The 14,688-nt window shown below is 45.3% G+C and overlaps 1 protein-coding gene across 2 annotated transcripts; it reads left to right on the top strand.

Moving 5' to 3' along the window:
- The first annotated feature begins 1,831 nt into the window (after nucleotides 1-1,831).
- TLE5 (TLE family member 5, transcriptional modulator) lies at nucleotides 1,832-14,352 on the top strand. 2 transcript variants are annotated; one of them, XM_030219541.1, is made up of 7 exons: nucleotides 1,832-1,934; nucleotides 2,156-2,253; nucleotides 6,977-7,040; nucleotides 8,419-8,463; nucleotides 9,746-9,808; nucleotides 11,128-11,202; nucleotides 11,621-14,352. In XM_030219541.1, exons 1-7 carry the CDS (start codon nucleotides 1,908-1,910, stop codon nucleotides 11,837-11,839), a joined length of 591 nt encoding a protein of 196 aa, XP_030075401.1. In that variant the 5' UTR covers nucleotides 1,832-1,907; the 3' UTR covers nucleotides 11,840-14,352. The 2 variants fall into 2 exon arrangements, with proteins under 2 accessions (XP_030075401.1, XP_030075400.1); XM_030219540.1 differs by having other exon boundaries at nucleotides 11,618-14,352.
- The last annotated feature ends 336 nt before the right edge of the window (nucleotides 14,353-14,688 follow it).

The raw sequence follows: 14,688 nt of genomic DNA, 5'->3' as shown, positions 1-14,688 counted from the left end.
TGTTTATAGGGTTACCAGAAAATAATTATTAAAGTCCTGTAAGCCATTCCAAATGTTGCTGTTTGATTGTTAAAAGGTTATGGTATGCAAGAACACATTACACCCTATCTGGGAAATTTTGTTGGCTACCAGTCAAATACAGGATAAAGGGGCCCTTTCACTAAGCACGGCAATTCTCATTTTGCTGCGCGTCCATTTTTGGCAAAAATTTTAAAAAGGCATTTTTTGTAGGTGCGCTGAACAATAATTCTGCGTGCACCCCAAACACGTGTCTACACTACCGTAGGCCATTTTTCAGCGCACTTTAGTAAAAGGACCCCAAAGTTCTCTAGGACTTGCACGAATTACCTCATAAGCATGTGCCATCTAGGGCAAAATCGGGGAGGGGGGAGGGTGATGGCTCTAGTGAGGGATATACAGTTAGTTGGCGGAGACTCTGCCCAGAGCATTTTTACTCACTGGCCCCACACTGTGCCATAAATTACTTGAGAAGGACAGAACTTGAGATTCTGTAAAGGTGATAATGTAGATAAGTAAATAAAAGAAGGCAGAAAGAAATGAAGGAGTATAAGAAGTGGATGAGTTGTAAGATGGTGCTGAGGTTGGCAGCGTCTAACACAGGTGCTTTACTTATATGTTTACAGCCACTGTTCCAGGAGGATGAATTACTAAAAGACATATTCCCAGCTCCATCTATGCTGGCCTTTTGATAACTACCTAATCTGAAACAAAAATTAGTGAAAAGCAAGCTCCCAGTAAAAGCTCAAAAAGAAGAGAATGGCACATGTCCCTGCAATATACCAAGCTGCAAACTGTGCCAATACATATCACAGGATCCCATAATCACTCACATAGGAAAACATATAGCATAAAGGGATCCTACACATGCTCATCTTTAAAAGTGGTATACAGTATTCAATGCAAAAAGTGTGACGAAGGGTGCTATATTGAAGAGACAAGCCTGATGCTAAAGACAAGAATCAATTTACACAGATATCATATTAAACATTACAGTGACAACCAGGATGTCACCTCTGTGGGACAGCGCTTCACAAAACCAGAACACTGCATCAATTATTTTATAGTGAGAATTGTAAAAGGAAATTTTAAGGCAATTCAGGAATGCAAGACTTTTGAAGTCAAAATGATTAAATATTTTGACACCCACCAGAAAGGAAAGATCTGGGTTTTCTATCACATTACAAACCATAAAATTATACTGCTTTATCACCCTCTTATCACTCATCCATCTCTCCCTGTTTCTCACCTTACTCACCCCTACCCTCTTCCTGTGAAACTGTCATTGGAATGCTTTTATGTTTCACTTATATAGTCTGATGATATTAGTCAACATTTTCTCATTTCTGATCTGAATTTGAAAGCTAATAAAAAATGTATTGTTACTCCAATAAAAAAGGTATCAGCTTATTTTCTTTATGTTTTGTTTCTATATGTTACCTTTAAAAGTGGATTAACATGGCTACGACACCATTTAACTGCAGTTGAAATGTGTGTTTAACGCTACCGTGGATGTGTGGTTTGCAGTGTAGAGAGCGGAGGTGTGAGTCGCTGCACCGCCACTGGTTGAGGCAGATGCGTGGAGGCACCAGGAGGCGAGCAGCGCAGTACCGGGACCAGACACGTGGGGAGGGGGTGGCGCGGCCTGTCTTTGCAGTAAGGAGACCAAACACCGAGGGCGCGGCGAGTCGCTGCAGTACCAGGATTATGCACTGGGGGCGCAGGGAGTCGCTGCAGTACCGAGACCGGACGCCGGGGGCGCGAGGAGTCGCTGCAGTACCGGGACCGGACACCGGGGGGCGTGGGGAGTTGCTGTCGCCGCCGCCATTACACAATAGGAGCCTCAGCTACCGGAGCCGGACGCGGCCTGTACCGAGAGCGGCGGGGACATGATGTTTCCGCAAAGCCGCCACTCGGTGAGGCCGGGATCAGGAGGGGGAGAGGCTGGGGAAGGGGGAGGAATGCGGAGGGAACAGCGGGCGCTGCCGTGGCGTTTGTATATTTGGGGGGTGGCGGGTGCTGTGTGTCCGGCCACTGACCAGCGCGATTTAAAGGAGGAAGGTCAGAGATCACGTGCTGGTCTCTCCTTCCGTGGCCCCTGGCCGTCCTGTGACAGCTTCTCTCTCTCTGCTCCCAGGGCCCCTCGCACCTGCCGCAGCAGCTCAAGTTCACCACGTCGGACTCCTGCGATCGCATCAAGGACGAGTTCCAGCTGCTGCAGGCGCAGTATCACAGGTGAAGAGGGGGGAGGAGGGGGGGTCGGGGTACCAGAGATGGGAGAGATCAGAGGAGAATGGAAAGGAAGTGGGGAGATGGGGGCGTGCAGCAGGTACTAGGCGTGAGAAATAATAGGTGGGGAGTACCACAGCTGAGAAGGGAAGAGCAGGGCCAGCAGAACATCCTTATTGAGGATGATATTTTTTTTTTTGGGGGGGGGGGGTCAGTCTCTACTAATGTCCCAGAAACTTCCTGGTTGCTGATGCCCTGTAGGTTAGGCCTTGATGGCTCACCTGTTCCACTGCCTGTGGGGAAGAAGGAGTACCATAGATAAGCATTTCTTCCCTCCTCTGCCAGCATCACCACAGAAGTAAGGTGAAGACCCAGAAATCAAATCCTCTATTTTAGAAGCAAAGCCTACTAACTAGAGACAGGCACCCAGAATGTTTTTGTTTCATTGTTGTTTTTTGTTTGTTTTCAGTTGGACATGAATGTCGTCTAAAGTATGTATTATTTGCACATGTGCAGTCTTTACTGAGATTATGGGCATGTGTGTACAATTGGGAGAGTGTACACTATGTGCAAATACTCACTTTAAAAGTGCTGCTATGTGCATAGTGCACACTTTTTAGTGGCAAATGACATCCATTTGAAACAACTGTCCATCCCTACAAGACACATACTATAATTCATGGATCTTGCAAATAAACCTGGAAAAGAAAAAAAAAACTATGATTTTCATAAGAACATAAGCGTTGCAATACTGGGACAGACTGAAGGTCCATCAACCCAGTATCTTGTTTCCAACAGTGACCAATCCAGGTCACAAGCACCTGGCAAAATCCCAAAAGAGTAAAACAGATTTTATGCTGCTTATCCTAGAAATAAGCAGTGAATTTTCCCAAGTCCATCTTAATAATGGCTTATCAACTTTTCTTTTAGGAAATTATCCAAACCTTTTTTAAGCCCTGCTATGCTAACTGCTTTTACCACATTTTCTGTCAATAAATTCCAAAATTTAATTACATGTTAAGTGAAGAAATATTTTCTCCAACTTGTTTTAAATTTACTATTTAGTAGCTTCATTGCATGCCCCCCTAGTTCTTGTGTTTTTGGAAAGAGAAAATAAGCAATTCATAACTACCCATTCCACTCCACTCAGTATTTTATAGACCTCTATCATGTCTCCCCTCAGCTGTCTTTTCTCCAAGCTGAAGAGCCCTAGTTGCTTTAGCCTTTCCTCATAGGGAAGTCATCCTATCTCCTTTATTGTTTTCATCGCTCTTCGTTATACCTGTTCTAATTCTGCTATATCTTTTTGAAATGTGATGACCAGAATTGTATGCCATATTCGAGGTGCGGTCGCACCATGGAGCATTATAACTAGGGCTGTACCAAATACTTGATTTGATTTGGCCCCAAATGGTGCCCTGAATACGTTATTCCTATTCATCTGATCAGCGATTTAAATTCAAATACGAATAATCTGGGGCTTTACTATGCTAAATCCTACTAAAATAAACACTTGATCTCTGATGTCACATTGCTTTTTTATTATTTGTTATTTTAAAGCTCAATGCCCATTATTCATATTTGGTATTCATAGTCGGATGAATATTTTTCATTATTCATATTTGGCTGAATAGTAAAATATGCTTTTCGGTACAGTTCTTAATATTATTTTCCGTTCCTTTCCTTATAATACCTAACATTCTATTTGCTTTCTTCAACCCCCAGGCACACTGAGCAGAGGGTTTCAAAGTATCAATGATGTCACCTAGATCCCTTTCCTGGGCAGTAACCCTAATATGTAACCTTGTATCGTGTAGTTGTAGTTTGGGTTCCTCTTTCTCACATGCATCACTTTTCACTTGCTCACATTAAACATCATCTGCCATTTGAATGCCCAGTCTCATAAGGTCATCTTGCAATTTTTCATAATCCTTTTGCGATTTAACAACTTTGAATAACTTTGTGTCATCAGCAAGTTTAATTATCTCATTAGTTATTCCTATCTCTAGATCATTTATAAATAAGTTAAAAAGCAGCAGTCCCAGCACAAACCCCTGGGGAACCCCACTATCTACCCTTCTCCATTGAGAGTACTGATCATTTAACCCTACTTTCTGATTTCTATCTTTTGACCAGTTTTTTAATCCACAGTAGGACATTACTTCTTATCCCATGACTTTCTAATTTCCTTAGTAGTCTTTCAGAGGTACTTTGTCAAATGCCTCTTGAAATTCCTGATACACAATATCGACTGATTCACCTTTATCCACATCAGTGGCGGTCCTAGGGGGGCTGACACCCGGGGTGGATCGCCGATGCGCCCTGCCCCCCCGGGTGCAGCACCCCCCCCCCCCGGAACAGCGCAACGCCCCCCCCGGGTGCATGCCGCTGGGGGGGGGGGGGTGCCGCGCGCCTTCCGGCTCTTTGTTTTCATGCTCCCTCTGCCCCGGAACAGGAAGTAACATGTTCCGGGGCAAAGGGAGCATGAAAACGAAGAGCCGACAGGCGCACAGCACCCCCCCAGCGGCGTGCACCCGGGGCGGACCGCCCCCCCCCCCCTTGGTACGCCATGGATCCACATGTTTATTCACCCCTTCAAAGAATGTAGTAGATTGGTGAGGCAAGACTTCCCTTGACTAAATCCATGTTGGTTTTGTCTCATTAATCCATGCTTATCTATATGCACTGTAATTTTCTTCTTCATAATAGTCTCTACATTTTGCCTGGCACCGATTTCAGGCTCACAGGTCTATAATTTCCTAGATCACCTCTGGAAACTTATAAAAAACTGGCATTACATTGGCCACCCTCCAATCTTCCGTTACCAATCTGGATTTTAAAGATAAAGTACGTATTATTCTCATATTCTTTATTCTTTGTGGGCATTTGCTATACAGCTTCAACTGGTGCACAGAGCTAAGTGGCTTACAAACTAAAATTACAAATAACACAAAATTAGAAAGAAGGAACTACAATGTCAGATAGGATAATAGGGAAAAGCAGACCTCACAGACAGACCAGACAAAAAAAAACCCAAAAGGTTTGAAGGAATGGATAAACAATGGAGGAAGACCAAGGGGGGAAAACCCCAACAGGTTGCATAAACCCCAACACAATCACTGATCGAAAGCTTGCCTAAATTACCAAGTTTTTATTGCTGCTTTAACTCTGCAAGTTCATTTTTCAAATCTATCAGTACTTTGGGATGTATACCATCTGGTCCAGGCGATTTGCTACTCTTTAGTTTGTCAAACTGCCCCATTATATTTTAGAGATTTGTTTGTTTCTCTGACTCATCATCATTGAATACCATTTCTTGCACTAGTATCTCTCCTACATCTTCCTTGGTGAAGACCAAAGCAAAGAATTCATTTAATCTCTCCACAATGGCCTTGTTTTCCCTGGGTTCCTCTTTTACCCCTTATACAGTTTACATTCTTCCTCAACAAACAAGAAGTTGAGTACACTTTAAAAAAAAAAATCCCTGATGTAAAGAAACTTCTGAAAAAAAAAAAATCCTGGATGTGTTTAGTGTCAGGCCAGGATCTGTATGTTCTAAACTGGCCATAAAGATGGTACAAGAAAAAGTGCTATAGAATGAAGAAATCCCTGGACAGATACCGTACCCAAGTATAATTTCAATTAAAATAAGTCAACTAATCCTATTATATGGGAGTGAGATTTGGGATCTGACATTAACCCAAAATGGAACAAAACCCCAATAGAAAACCTGTATCTCCAGTTCTGCAAATAAATAGTTTGCATACGTAGAAATGCCCCCGTTAACGGATGCAGAGCACAACCAGGATTCTTCCCATTACTATTCTCACAATAGATAAGAGAGGTGAGTCTCGATGGGGGGGGGGGGGGGGGGGGGGGGGTACAGTGTCACAGATGAGTCTCTTGGTGAGGGAGGGTCTGAGTTTGTTGACTTAACTTCACTCCTGCCTGTTCTCAAACCCAAATATCCTCCATTTCCCTCTCCCCCATATGACACATTTCTGTGCTGTTGACTCCCCCCCCCCCCCCCACACACACAACAGCCCTGACTCCACCTTTCTCTGCTTGTTTTTCTTTTTCCCATCCCTAGTTGTCTGTCTGTCTTTTCTCCAGCCCTCGTGCCCCTGTCTGGCTTCTCTCCTTTCCCATTTCTAATTAGAGAGTTGCACAGGAACAGAGATTTCACCCATCCCTTATGGAATCTAACCCATTTCATCTCCACAATTAATCTCCTCCAGCCCCACCTGTACCTGCAGGAGTTGACGCTGCTATTTACTTGCTCGCAGCCCTCTGTTTCCTCCCAGCCCAAACAGCCTCCCTTGGGTTTTTTGATGGTATTCGCTGTTCCAACCATCGAGTATTCCAAGCCCCATTCCGGCACTCCAGCTGCGTCTCCATACGTTCCAAGCTTCATTCTGGTGCTCCAAGCTTCATTGTGGGATCACCAGAGATTTTGATTACTCCCGCGGGAATCCCACAGCAACTTCTTCCATCCCCATGGGAATCCCATGATAATTTCTTCCATCCCCACGGGAATCCTGCGGGTTCTTCAGGATTCCTGGAATCCCTATTCCTGTGCAGCTCTCTGTTTCTGTTTTCTGTGTCTCTTTCCCCTGCCTGGCTTCTCTCCTCTCCCATTTTTAATCTCTGTCTCTCTTTTCTCCAGTCCTTCTGCCCCTGCCTGGCTTCTCTCCCATTTCTAATCTCTGTCTCTACTTCCAATTCTTAGCTTGAAGCTGGAGTGTGATAAACTGGCCAGTGAGAAGTCAGAGATGCAGCGTCACTATGTCATGGTAAGTTGGGGTCTCCATGTCCTCTCTCATAGTCCTAAAGCTGATGGGGCGCTAAAAAGGAGCAGCTGCTCAGAATTGTTATTTTCCTACCGAGAGGGGCAGAGGTAGGACTTTCTGACTTTTTATCCCTCCTCACACTCAGTCTGAGATCCCAGCTTCTCATTTTCAGCTGTAATAGATTTAGGGGCTTCTGATTTGGAGTCTTGTACCCATTTTGTGAAACCTCAGCTCTGGTAACGCTTGGTGCATGGAGAGCGGGGGTATGATCTGCACTCTGTGTGGGCAACACCAGAAAGGGCTCCAGTTGAGTGCACAGTAGAGAATGACATGGGGATGGGGACAGGGACAGATCCCACCGGGATGGGACAAGGATGGGGACAAACTTTGCCCCCGTGTAACTTTCTACTTTGAAGCCTGTTAATGAACTGGACTGTTGTTTATATTTGTTTGATGCAGACTATATTTTTATTTTTTGGAAAAACAATCAAACACGCTGGCCACCGCTAGCAAAATTTGCATGGGGGACCCTGTACATTGCTGCTACTAGCACATCTTCTAAGAAGACATTTTCTATTGTAGGAAGGACTGTGGAAGACAGGAGAGCTAGACTGAATCCTGAGACTGTTGATGACTTCTTATTCTTCCACAGATTTAAAAATCATAACAGTGCTTCATAGGGCATATTTCTTCCCTCTAAGGCATACATAACGGGTTGTATTTTGTACCCCTGGACATTTTAACAGGGTGGATTAGGATTCCTTGGGGTAGTAGAAATCAGCTATTGCTGGGGTTGGAAGGGTAGAGGGTGGTGGTGATGGGAGGGTTATTATAGCTGCATGTTGTTATTATTGTTTTCTATTTGTAATTTATACACAACAGTTGCACAGCATATTGTTTCTTTTTATGCTTTAATAAAAAGATTTAAATATAAAATCATAAGTGTTCGAGGCTTCTGCAGATGAGCCCACAGGGATGAGACGGGGACAGAACCTGTGGGGACGGGGCAGGGATGGAGACGGCCTGCGGGGATGGGACGGAGCTGGAGATGGGGCCTGCGGTGATGGTGTAGGGACAGAGACAGAACCCATGGGGACGAGGACAAATTTTATCCCATGTCATTCTCTAGTGCACAGACAGCACCAGTGAACACACAAGCTGCAGCTCTGCATGGGCTGTGGCTCAGTAAGTTTTCATTCTGAGGGTGGCTTAGTATTGTGGGAAGCTGGAAGGGGATGTTAGAGCCTCAATGCTGGAGGGATGATGCTATGCTGTAGCTCATGCGTTGCTGTAGGCTCAGTGCTATGAGGTGCTTGAGGGATGGTGTCATGCTATGTGGTTCAGCATGGATTTACTAATTTGTCTGTCACTTTTCCCCCAGTACTATGAGATGTCCTATGGATTGAACATTGAAATGCACAAACAGGTGAGCCCAGCCCCTCTGCTAAAGACGGGGTCTGAATGGAGATAGGGGAATGGGAAGATGGGGCAATGAGGCAGGTGGCAAAAATCTGGAACTGACTCTAGTGAAAATGATAAGAGCCAAAATGGTGGTGGAATGTAAATGTGCACTGGCCTGACACAAAGGGACATTAGCGGTAAGGAGAACATTGTAGTCTAAGACTGACTGTACGTAGGCTGGTACAAACGGGCAAACTCAGGGGACATGGAAGCTAGTATAACAGGATTCCCAGGCAGGAGAGACACACAGGCATATATGTTAGATTATTTCATTAAGACACATAAGCATAGAAGCTGTCTTAAGTGCAGTCTGAAAGCCCCTGCACAGAGTTATATCTGCTCCCAGCAGGTGTAGGTGTGTGTTGTGTGTGCACTCAATTGTGCTCCTGCTTCACCTGTTCTACCCCAGCAATGCCTACGCATCTTTCACATAAAAGTAGGTATGGTATCTACTTTTTATGTGTATATACCCCTGAGAAATGTTATAAATCCCTGTTCTACATGCTCAGCTAGCTTATAAAATTAACCCTGTGTAGTCCTCCTGTCAACAACCAATGTGTTTTCAGCACAATTGGATCCACGTCCGCCCTCATCAGCCCTCTGTCCAGACACACATGGACAGTCACGGCATCTCATCACCCAGAGAGACCTGTATGTTCTTCCCCGGAGGGACTGTGTTCCATCAGCTTTTTGTAGATGAGTTTAGCTGGCACAAAGCATTTTTGTTTGTGTTTAATTTTTGTGCTGATGGACTCAGCTGAAACTATGATGTAAACAAAGCATAGATTTTAAGCTTTAGAAAATACGTTATTTATATGTCAAAAAGAAACAGAATAGTGTTCATTACTGTCCAAAGCCTGTGCCAGTGTGGATCTCAGACTGAAGAGCATGGCACATGAAGGTTATTTAGGAGTATTAAACTACTAGCTCTCTTGGGGTGTGGCTGGATATACTGGCACATGGAGGCTCTTGGGGTGTGTACTGGTGTATGGAGGCTCTTGGTCATGGCTGGGCCTACTAGTGCAAGGTGGCTGTTGAGGAGTGGTTGGGCCTACCAGCGCCAGCTTGCTCTTGGAAGGTGGTTGGGCCTGTTGGCACAGGGAGGCTCTTGGGGGGGTGGTTGGGCATACCGTCTAAGGGTGGCTCTTGGAGGTATGGCTGGGTTTACTGGCGGGGAGAGGGTTATAGGTGGGATTACAAATTTAGAAGGGTTCTCGGGTGCATTTCATCCTTTCCTTCTTCTGTAGGCTGAAATTGTGAAGAGGCTGAATGGAATTTGTGCTCAAGTCTTACCATACCTTTCACAAGAGGTAATGCCAGCTATGCTCAAGTACTTCTCATCTTTCAACTAAGAATTCCTTTTGTCCACAGAACAGTAGTTTGGGCTTGCAGATAGTTGTTTTCACTTACAATAAGTCATATGTTTTTTGGAGCCTCTGTTCTGGGTTAGGGCCAAGACACTAGCCTTACAAAGACTGAGTTTAGCTCCAGTGTCCAGTTCTGCCTACACAGGACCTTCACATCTGTGATTCATCTTGCTTAGGGCTGCTGGGTGGGTAGTTTAGTGACCTCTGCTGCAGTCAGGACTAATCCCGCTTAGGGCTGGGATTAGAGGTTGACCCCTACAAAGTTTAGGGCTGGGATTGGGGGATGATCCACGTAGCACCTAGTATGTTTCCCCTTTGTTAAAGCAACATCATTGGGTGTCAGTTGCCCAAAGAATAAAATTTAAAGTCCTTACTCTTGCCCATCGGACCCTTTATCCTAGTATTCCTTTCCTCCCACATCACTCCCTAACCTCGTCCCCTATTCTGTTGTCTTGATGATCATCAACTTTGCTTTCCACTTTCTTCTGCGCATTGCGAATCTACACACTCATCTGGGGTTTTTTTTTCTATTTTAGCACCATCCCTTTAGAACTCTCTACCTAAGAATTTGGGACTAGAAATGTCATATTCAAAATTTAAAGCAGGCCTCAAGACGCATCTGTTTTCAGCTGCTTTTGACATTATGATTTATTAGCCACCTACTCCTTAGATATTGTCACTTACAGCGTCTTCTGTCTTCTGCTACCCTTTCTCCATGCCTAATTATCCATTTGCTTATATCTTTCCTGTTTTTAATGTAGCTTCAACCTTTTATACTGTTTTTATTGTACTGTTGTACACCACCTTGCCACTCTTTGTGAAAGGAGGTATATTAAGAATAATAAACCATTGGCAGGTGACTGGTGCAGTGCTTAGGGCTGGGAATGGGGGTGGGGTGGGGATGGGGGACCGCTGCAGTGCTTAGGACTGGGTTGGGGGTGGACCCTGCAACAGTTAGGACTCGGGTTGGGGGGGTTACTGCTGCATTGAAGACAGATCCTGCTTAGGGCTGAGATTGGGGGTGACTAGTACAGTGTTTAGGGCTAGGATTGGGGAGTGACCCCTGAAATGCTTGGAGCTCGGTGACCCCTGCTGTGAAGACAGATCCTGGGAATGGGGGTGACCGCTGAGGCGCTTGGTGCTGGGATTGGTAACAGATCTTGCTTAGGGCTGGGATGGGGGGGGGACCATTTCACCACTTAGGGCTAGGATTTGGGGGTGACCCCTGCAGTCAGGACTGATGTTTCATTTTCTTTTTACAGCATCAGCAGCAGGTTTTGGGGGCCATTGAACGAGCCAAACAAGTGACAGCGCCAGAACTGAATTCAATCATCCGTGTACGTGAGATGGGCTGGGGGCGGAGTAGTAATGGAGATTTGCCCTTGTCTTGATTTGGGTCATATAGAGGTGCTTGTGTGTGTTTCCCTCTCTTCTCCCTGCACAAATGGATTTGTATGTGGACAAAAAATCCCGGTATTCAACGGGGAGACGGAGAAAAGAATAAGATCCATTCTGTCTGTCCTGTGGGGATTAGAGCCCTGCTGGGTACAGCTGAGAGTGGTTTGAAGGGTAATGTGTTAGGATTCCACATACACCTTCTTAGCCTGATCCTCCCTTTTGAAAATTACTGAACTGCTGACGTTGCTTCTGTCCCAGCTCCTGCCGTACTGGAATGAAGGGGTGAAGATGTTTAATTTTCCAAATGACACATTTTCTTTGCTCTCTCTTCTGTCTCTCCCTCTTTCTTTACAGCAGCAGCTTCAGGCGCACCAGCTGTCCCAGCTCCAAGCACTGGCTCTGCCTTTGACTCCGCTGCCTGTTGGCTTACAGGCCCCTTCACTGCCCGCTGTCAGTGCTGGCACAGGGCTGCTCTCTCTGTCAGCCCTGGGCTCACAAAGTCACCTATCCAAGGATGATAAAAATGGCCAGGATGGAGACAACCACCAGGATGATGAGGGCGACAAGTCTGATTAAGTGAGGTGGGTGGGGAAAGCTGCAGTATCACTTGGGTGGATGCGAGCAGGTCTGCTGGGGTCTTGCTGGCAGCAGACTGTTGGGACCTGCTGTACCCTTCTCAGCTTTCACGGTGAAGAGAGGGCCAGAAAGAAAAGACTCAAATTAGAATTTGGCTGCCTTCCACCAGACTGTCTGGCTCTGGCATCAGCTGCCCAATCCCACAATTGTAAATCTGGGCTGCAGCTTTCCATTCTCAGTTTGATTATGGACTACACTCCAGTTCGGAGCACAGTTCTACTGTTGTGAGCCTGGATCTTGCCTGAGGCTGAACACAGCACAGGTGATCCTGCTCTGTCATGTGGCAAGTAGGAGCTTGTTCCTGCTCACCTGTGTGCTCTCCACGGCACTCTCATCCCAGCCAGCTCTGATTTGCTGGAATACTGTGGAGCTCATGCACCCTAGGCTGGGCACCCGCGGTGTCACGCAAAGCCTAGAGCACTGGTCCGCTACATCAAATCTGAAATCCCAAAACATAGGAGAGAAAGGTAGGAGGAGTGGAGAGGGAACTCCCACCTCCATATGACACCCAGACCCCCCCACCCCCATGGCCCAAGGGAGCCAGGGCACAGACCCTCAATGGATACTGCAGCCTTCTTTCCCAGTCGCTTTTCTTTCTATAAGCTGCTGTGTCTTTCTGTTGAGAAGCTTGTGTTTTGTACATAGGTCTTTAGAGAATCATCTGCCTTCATTTTTGTCCATCATGTGATGAACGGAGAAGACCTGAGAGAGGAGGTGAACAGCCTGTTTCACACATGGACTAGCTCTGCCTTGATTTTAAGGCTGGGACCACATTCAGGTACCCTAGCATCTCACTTCCACTTAAACCCAACGTTTCTCATCTCTTTTTCATGAGGTGACCAGAGAATTGGCTGGTATTTGATGCCTGCCTGAAGAAGAGCTCACCCCTCTTAAAGCACCAAGGAAGTTTGCATCCATAAACTTTCCATCCACTTGCAGAAAATGATGAAGCCCCACCACCCAGACAGTGGAGCTGTCCACTGCCACTTCCCCTCTTTGAGTGCAAAGCCCAGGAGGCTGAGCTAGCCCAGTGTTGTGATGGGCTGCATGCCTTCACCTGCTGCATAAGGGATCCATAAAGCATCCTAGAAGGCAGTCGGCACATGTGCTCCTGGCCAGGATGGATCCCTCCCAGCCCTCAGGAGCTTTACGGTACAGAGAGCAAGAGTACCCAGGGAGGTTATGGCTGGGGTGTATGTTGGCAGTTTGATGTTATAAATTGTACTGATATTTAATGCTGAGTGTATGGAGATTTCATCTGCTACTGCCAGCTGTGAACAATTTCTTGTATGGACTGGGTTTCATTTTCCTTTCAGACATGTGTGAAGCAGTCAGACGTGTTGTTAAAAATAAATACAGTCCTGCAACGTACCATTGTTACCTGGAGCAGCTTGGACTTGTTTGGTCTTATTTTCAAGTTCTTGATAGCTTGTATGTGTTTTTTAGTCAATTCTGCATCTCCTATCCACGATGTGTGGATCCACTGCTTCTGGTGAACCAATCTATATGTTTCTGAATGAATGTAGGAGGCCTATGGGTCTTGCATCCCTGAATGGATAGTAATAAATACTTGACTTCAAAGACTTTTTACTGTGACAGCAGGTACATATGAGCCAGGAGGAAGGGCACATGCTTATTTGCTTATATTTGTGCCAGAATGAATATGAGATTACACTGGGAGGGAGGGGTGGCATGCAACCCTTAGACCAGCGATTCCCAGGCAGTCAGGTTTTCAGGTTATACACAATGAATATTCATGAGATTAGATTTGCATATCAAGGAGGCAGGGTATGCAGATCTCATGCATATTCGGTGTGGAGAATCCTGAAAATCTTACTGCTTGTGGTTCTCCCAGGATAGGTTTGGGGACCCCTGCCTTAGACCTATAGTGAGGCACTTTGAGACAGTGACTAGACTGCAGGGCATTGTGATGTCATCAAGCATTGTTAAACTGCTCCATTATTGGCTCAAAGCATTGACAGTCTGTGCTGGTTCATTATATCCAAATGTCTCATTGATGAGTGAAGCCAGCAGTGGGTGGGTGGGGTGTACAGGGTTGCTGCCCTTCCCCCCCCCCCTTCAAGATTTTGATAATTAAACCCAACGATCATAATTACTCCATCATCCCTTCTAGAATGATCCTGTAAAAATGCATAATTGGACATCATACTTATAAAGTTTAATATTTGAAGCATGGATATATGTTGGGCCTATTTTATCAAGGCAACATATTCACCTATGAGCCTTTATAACAATACCCCAGGGAAAGTAGTCACACATATTTACGCCTGCTCTGAGGCAGGCATAGTTTGTCCACATATGTGCCAGAAAGAATAGGTGTATGTATGTATTTTTTTTAATACATCGCTAAGTGCCATTTTGTTCCCTGCTTCATCTATGCTCTGTACCCAGGAACACGTGTGTGTATTTCACATAAAAGTAGTCACTGATTTTTTTTTGTGTGTCTACTTTTTACATAGAGATACAATGAACAGTTTTATAAGATACTTAGATGAGTAAAACTGTGTTTTACAAGCTGGTAAAGATGTTTATAGAATAGCCTGGGCTATACCTGAATAAAAGTGTAAGCAAAAAGCCTTTCAATGAATACTGCATATTTCATTCAAAATAAGCGGAGGAAGAGTTGAGACAGAGTTTGGACTTAATGTGCATATGCTATAAATTATGCACTTCCTTAGCATCCCTCTAAACTGGTCCAGATGCTTGGGTTTACACACTCTTACCAGCAGATGGAGACAGAACTAATGACTTCAGAGTGACTTATGATA

Source organism: Microcaecilia unicolor, chromosome 11, assembly GCF_901765095.1.
Source record: "Microcaecilia unicolor chromosome 11, aMicUni1.1, whole genome shotgun sequence".
NCBI lineage: Eukaryota > Metazoa > Chordata > Amphibia > Gymnophiona > Siphonopidae > Microcaecilia > Microcaecilia unicolor.
Note: the sequence above shows the minus strand (reverse complement) of the source record. Positions and strands in the feature narration are given on the sequence as shown.